Source organism: Haplochromis burtoni, unplaced genomic scaffold (genome assembly GCF_018398535.1).
Source record: "Haplochromis burtoni strain Fernald_Lab_line unplaced genomic scaffold, NCSU_Asbu1 Contig_1219, whole genome shotgun sequence".
NCBI lineage: Eukaryota > Metazoa > Chordata > Actinopteri > Cichliformes > Cichlidae > Haplochromis > Haplochromis burtoni.
This window is the reverse complement of record NW_024583580.1, coordinates 37,315-44,359: the sequence shown is the minus strand read 5'-3', so window position 1 is coordinate 44,359 and position 7,045 is coordinate 37,315. Positions and strand designations below refer to the sequence as shown.

Genomic DNA, 7,045 nt, shown 5'->3' with positions numbered 1-7,045 from the left:
ACTCCAAAATTTTCAAATTTGGTTTAATCAGTCCGTAAGGCCATACTGCAGTTCTTTTTAAAATGTTTCATGCCTTAGTCTTTTCTCTCTGTTTCCCTTCTTTGGAGATGGCATTTTCACAACCACATGATTTTCATTCATGGTTCATCTCCTGCAAATGATGTAAACACTCCTGTCATTTCTTTCTGGCAAGATTTAGGCTAGGATCTCTTTGGGAATTGTCCCAAATGTGCTAAAAGGGACTCAAAGCTCATTACATCATGTTTGCTGATGTGCAAATACGCAATATGCATTAGTTTGCAATCCTGAAGAACAGCAGGAAAATATAAAAAGTGAAAAAGACAGATTATGACTGGTCTTTACGCTTTTGATATAAGATCAGAGGTATTTCCTGTTTCGGATACATCATCACCTTTAATTTGTGTATCATCCTCTGGCTCGCCCTTGGCATGATGGATGCTCCCACTTAATTTGAAATATTTAAATAAGTGAGGAAGTCTTAACAAAATGCAAAAAGCAGATGTGTGACTGTATGCACGCACCTTGTGTGCACACTTGAAAAGAAACTTTCCATGAATTTCACCCACTTCTTCAGGTATGACGTAAAATGGTTTGTTGCCCTGCAAAAGCTTAATAGATGTATTTAAATGATTTTTAATGATTTTTAATGAAGAAAACCATAAATGTGAACATTTATAGATTTTAAATACATAGATAACTTTGTAAACCCTAGCTGGATTATACAATAGTACAATTTTTGAAATGTTTCTATGATACTGGGGGTTTTTTGCATTCAAGGGTTAGCCTTTTGGGTTTGGTGAGTCTAGTTTCCTTTTAGTGTAAGTAAACTTTGCTGCTGCCATAACACCACAGTCTGTGAGTGATATCTTTACATCTTTTACCAATGTAAAACCGGATAAGTGAAGGATGGATGGATGAGTAAATCGATGGATATTGGTGACAAAATTAACCATCCTGCAAAACTGAACTATGTCTCTTACAACCCAAAAGAATGTGCTACTGTGTAATATTCTAACATATTGTTTTCACATTATGGTACTCCATACAGGAAACCACTGTAATGTTTCTGTGTCCCTGCAGCAAATGGGGAGCAGCATTAAAGTGGTGGCTTGAATCAACACCAACATAAAGTGCATTGCAAAAATCTCTTTGATCTCTTGCCAAAGGCAAAAGATCAAAGGCTTAACTCTAGATAGCTGAAAAAAGACATTTCTCACTACAGCATTTATTAGTTTGTTCAACGCTTGTTTTATATTATATACATTAGAATCATCCCTGTCACACAACACACACACACACACACACTGAGCTTTTTTATGAGGCAGGCAGTTGCGCTCTGACCTCCTGAAGGAGAATGCTCGATTTGTTAGACAAATATTCATGGAAAGTCAAAAGGCTCGACACATATGGAGAGATGCCATCAATGCAAATGGTCTTTCAAAACCAAAGCCAGAACAGCACTATCTGTGAGGGAATGTGTCCCGTAACACATCCCCTCCCAACCAAACGCATACGCACTACCTTTAACACACACCCTCTGTTCAGTGTAACTTAGTGTTCATAAGCAATTTGCTCACTCACTTTGACTGGAAATCTGATCGGTGTCTGATAGACATGGAGTGTTGTTTGTTAATTGAAGCAAAGTTAATGGGTTAACAATCATTTTTGTGTAGAGTGCAGCAAAGGTAAGAATGTTTTATTTGTGTATTTCTTTAGATTGTTGTATCTTTTTAAGGAAAATAACAGAGGTGAGCTCTCACTACCACCTGACTGAACTACACACAAGTCTGCCTCTTGTATTAAATTATTGGAGTTAAAAGTTTCTGACATTTCAAAGTTTCATATATTGTAGCCTTTCAGGTTTTATGTTGTCAATGTCTCCATCTGGATATATCAGTTTAAAAAAATGCATATTACCAAAACACTATCCCTGACCTTTGTGGTTCTTAAGATGTTAAATAATCATAGTTTCACATAATTTAAAAAGTCATAAATCCTGTAATAGTTAAACCTTTAAATGTGAATCTCTTTATGTTTCTGCTATAGAAGCCCCCAGCATGCTATGGCTGTCATGAGATACATTACCATTCAGTATCACAATATGCTATTCCTATGATAAGAAACCCTTTAACCTCTGTTTTGTTAACAGGATCTTCCCTTCCACAAGCCAAATAACAGAACTGAAAATACTTTGTGATTTCATCAAGTTGAGTAGAATCACAGTAGGTGAACAAGTTGTGTTTTATATCTATTCAGTTCACTGATTAGTTTAGGGTTTTTTTTTTAGTTTATAACATGGTTTGGTGCATACATTTCTGTTTCTGGATTTAAAAAAAATGTGTTTTTAAATTATCAATATTTATGATACATTACGATTGCTGAACCAAACACATCGGCCGTGTCTTTGACTCAACAAGAAAATAATGTGGGCATAAGCTATACCGCATCACCGGGCTTTGTGTACACAGTGGTGCTATCCTACCGTTGGTGTGGACAGGAATGAACAGTGCACTGTTAAAAGAAAAACCACCAACTTGTTGTTTGTATTCATAGCCAACATGCAAAATGATGCAAACAGGTTTTTCCTAGCTAAATACAAGCTTCCTGTACTTTGGAATGGAAAGCAGATAGCAGCTGATAAGAGTGTTATGGAAGCTAAAGACAAAAATAGTTCAAGATAGTTTGAGACTCATAGTTAAATATATGGGAGACCCAGTGCTGACACAGTTAATAAAAAGGCAAAACTTTATAGTGAGATTTCAATAAGCACATGTAGGAATAGAAACAGGTGAAGTCTTATACTGCATTTCAGCTCAGTATTTTGGTTTTAAAACCTCTACCTTTGCACACTTTTGAATCCGGTGCTTTTACTGGCTTCAGAAAACAGAGTTCTAGCTTAGTGATTATACTTCCCGACACTTTAAGTTCTGACACTTTCAATTGAGTTCCATTTTATTTATAATAGCAAATCACAATAATAGTTGTGAGAGTGTTAATGTCCTTACAAATAGGACCAGTATTTCTTTATGCATCCATGTGCTGTACCTTGGATAAATTGTGTACTTTATGTATGTTCTTCATTGAGTATCTCTCTTCTCAGCTTGTCATAACTTGTGTTTTTTTCCAGGTGATGAAAATGTATTCCAAGGTTTTCATTTTTCTGACCGGAGCTGTGTACATCTACTACCAGGTAGAGAACCCTCTTCAGTCTAATGGGGTACTTTTTTGTATAGGAGTACAGTTTACCAATCAAGGTTCAAGTTAAATGTTAATTATATTTTACTCTTGTGTGTTATATACTAGTTTAATGTAGAAAATTCAACCTGTTTTATTCCAAATCTCAACTCCACAGTATATCCATATATTCACGTTTATGGACAGAGATATGATTTGTGTACTTTAATTTGTCTTAACATTGAATTGTTAGTTTTTGAGAATGTGTAATTTTGTCATTTTTCTGGTTTTGCCATTGCAGGTCCTTGCACAAGGTAAGCCAGTAAGGTAAAAAGGAGGAGTTGAAGGTGATCACATTGATTAAGCTAAGTTTATTTAATAATGTATTTTAGTTTATTTTATTAGTAAGCCTTAGATATTTCACAAGTAATGATGAGAACCAAAATCTACCTTTTACTATCCCAACAAATCTGAATTCCTAAATTGAACACAATAATTCATCATGTAGTTAATATAATTTTTACATTTATTCTATTTCTCAAATACCTCTTCTATTCAAATAAGTTGCTAATCACACAAAATAATAACATATATCAAATCTTATTCCTATTTAAGATATCTACAGCGCTGAGATAATGGTGGAGAGTAATGTCACACTGGATGCCCAAACTGTCCTGTCAGCTATCAATTCAACAAGCCTCTCACTGAGCAAACAAACAGTACAAATCATAAACACTGAACTGGTAGCAGGTATGTTTCTGGAACACTTTCTTGAATTTGTTGTTAATTTGTAATTTTTTTGAAGTAGAATAGAATAGCTTTTATAGTCACTGTTACAAGAATAGTGAAAGGCTGTTTGGCATTTTTCCATGTATGTGAAGTACACAATAGCGTAAGTATTTACACAATAACAGACAAATTTACATTTACACAAGAAAGATATGTACAAGTTATACATACACCTGCAAATATACGGATACACTCATACACGCACAAACATACATATATCTATACACATGTATGCATGCGTACATACCATACATACACACACATATATATACATATATATATATATACACACACACACATATATACAAACATATATATGTATATATATTAAAAAAACACCCAGCACGCCCCTGCGGGCGGTTTATCCTTCAAGCTCGGGTCCTCTACCAGAGGCCTGGGAGCTTGAGGGTCCTGCGCAGTATCTTAGCTGTTCCCAGGACTGCGCTCTTCTGGACAGAGATCTCCGATGTTATTCCCGGGATCTGCTGGAGCCACTCGCCTAGCTTGGGAGTCACCGCACCTAGTGCTCCGATTACCACGGGGACCACCGTTACCTTCACCCTCCACATCCTCTCGAGCTCTTCTCTGAGCCCTTGGTATTTCTCCAGCTTCTCGTGTTCCTTCTTCCTGATATTGCTGTCATTCGGAACCGCTACATCGATCACTACGGCCGTCTTCTTCTGTTTGTCTACCACCACTATGTCCGGTTGGTTAGCCACCACCATTTTGTCCGTCTGTATCTGGAAGTCCCACAGGATCTTAGCTCGGTCATTCTCCACCACCCTTGGGGGCATCTCCCATTTTGACCTCGGGACTTCCAGGTTATACTCGGCACAGATGTTCCTGTACACTATGCCGGCCACTTGGTTATGGCGTTCCATGTATGCCTTGCCTGCTAGCATCTTGCACCCTGCTGTTATGTGCTGGATTGTCTCTGGGGCATCTTTACACAGCCTGCACCTGGGGTCTTGCCTGGTGTGATAGACCCCAGCCTCTATGGATCTTGTACTCAGAGCTTGTTCTTGTGCTGCCATGATTAGTGCCTCTGTGCTGTCTTTCAGTCCAGCTTTGTCCAGCCACTGGTAGGATTTCTGGATATCAGCCACCTCCTCTATCTGCCGGTGGTACATACCGTGCAGGGGCCTGTCCTTCCATGATGGTTCCTCGTCTCCCTCCTCTTTCTTGGGTTTCTGCTGCCTGAGGTATTCACTGAGCACTTCGGTCAGTTGGGGCCATCTTCCCAATGTATTCTTGGATGTTCGTTGTCTCATCCTGGACTGTGGTGCTGACACTCACCAGTCCCCGGCCCCCTTCCTTCCGCTTAGCGTACAGCCTCAGGGTGCTGGACTTGGGGTGAAACCCTCCATGCATGGTAAGGAGCTTTCTTGTCTTTATGTCAGTGGCTTCTATCTCCTCCTTTGGCCAGCCTATTACCCCAGCAGGGTACCTGATCACGGGCAGGGCGTACGTGTTGATGGCCCGGATCTTGTTCTTACCATTCAGCTGACTCCTCAGGACTTGCCTGACCCTCTGCAGGTACTTGGTGGTTGCAGCTTTTCTAGCGGCCTCTTCATGGTTCCCATTCGCCTGCGGGATCCCCAGGTACTTGTAACTGTCCTCTATGTCTGCAATGTTGCCTTCTGGTAGTTCAATCCCCTCAGTTCTGACTACCTTCCCTCTCTTTGTTACCATCAGACTACACTTCTCCAGTCCGAACGACATTCCAATGTCATTGCTGTATAGCCTGGTAGTGTGGATCAGTGAATCGATGTCTCGTTCACTCTTGGCATACAGCTTGATGTCATCCATGTACAGGAGGTGGCTGACAACTGCTCCGTTCCGTAGTCGGTATCCGTAGCCAGTCTTGTTAATGATCTCACTGAGGGGGTTCAGGCCTATGCAGAACAGCAGTGGGGACAGAGCATCTCCTTGGTAGATCCCGCACTTGATGGTGACTTGTGCTATGGGCTTGGAGTTGGCCTCTAGTGTTGTACGCCACATCCCCATTGAGTTCCTGATGAAGGCTCTTAGGGTCCCATTGATCTTGTACAATTCTAGGCATTCCAGTATCCAGCTGTGGGGCATTGAGTCATAGGCCTTCTTGTAATCAATCCAGGCAGTGCACAGGTTGGTCAGTCTGGTCTTGCAGTCTCGGCTGACTGTTCTGTCTACCAGTAGCTGGTGTTTTGCGCCTCTGGTATTCTTGCCAATTCCTTTCTGTGTCCCGCTCATGTATTGACCCATGTGCCTGTTCATCTTAGCCGATATGATGCCTGACAGGAGCTTCCATGTAGTACTGAGGCAGGTTATTGGTCGGTAGTTGGAGGGGACCGTCCCTTCTTGGGGTCCTTGGGGATCAGGACCGTCCGACCTTCGGTTAGCCATTCCGGGTGTCTCTCGTTAACTAGCAGCTGGTTCATTTGTGCTGCCAGACGCTCGTGGAGTGCAGTCAGCTTCTTCAGCCAGTAGGCGTGAACCATGTCGGGCCCTGGTGCTGTCCAACTCTTCATACTGGAGACCCTTTCTTGGATATCTGCCACTGTGATGGTTACTGGACCCTGTTCAGGGAGGTCGCTGTGGTCTGCCCTCAGATCCACTAGCCACTGAGCATTGCCGTTATGGGTTGCGTCCTTCTCCCATATGCTCTTCCAGTATTGCTCCGTCTCCAGCCTTGGTGGTGCTGTTCTCTTATTGTTCCCTTGCCACTGAGAGTACACCTTTGCTGGTTCTGTGGAGAACAGCTGGTTTATTCTCCTGCCTTCTATCTCTCTGGTGTACCTCCTCAAGCGGCTGGCCAAGGCTGTGAGTCTTTGCTTGGCAGTTTCCAAGGCCTCAGGTATGGACAGCTTGCTGTATTTCTTAGCACCTTCTTTGTCGCACCTTTCTGCAACTCCGTAGTTGGCTAACCTCCCTCCGTGCTACTTTGATCTTGCCCTCTAGCCTCCTTCTCCATGGAGGGTACTGCCCCTTGTGGCTGTTCAACTTGTAGCCAAGCATCTCACTGATCACTGCTGCCGTATTGTAGATCAGCTTGTTAGTGTCGGTAATCATCATTCTCTTT

At 41.5% G+C, this 7,045-nt stretch overlaps 1 protein-coding gene across 4 annotated transcripts in view; it reads left to right on the top strand.

Moving 5' to 3' along the window:
• The first annotated feature begins 731 nt into the window (after positions 1 to 731).
• The window catches only part of adgrf3b (adhesion G protein-coupled receptor F3b), a 35,835-nt gene continuing 29,521 nt past the window's right edge, over positions 732 to 7,045 (top strand). For 2 of the 4 annotated variants that reach the window (XM_005952084.3, XM_042216728.1), the window contains exons 1-3: positions 2,277 to 3,211; positions 3,497 to 3,509; positions 3,811 to 3,945. In XM_005952084.3, the coding sequence (XP_005952146.2) occupies positions 3,017 to 3,211; positions 3,497 to 3,509; positions 3,811 to 3,945 (343 nt within the window). In that variant the 5' untranslated portion in view covers positions 2,277 to 3,016. Of the gene's footprint in view, positions 1,707 to 2,170; positions 2,244 to 2,276; positions 3,212 to 3,496; positions 3,510 to 3,810; positions 3,946 to 7,045 lie in introns of those variants that run through there. The other 2 variants (XM_005952082.3, XM_005952083.3) reach the window with 2 other exon arrangements.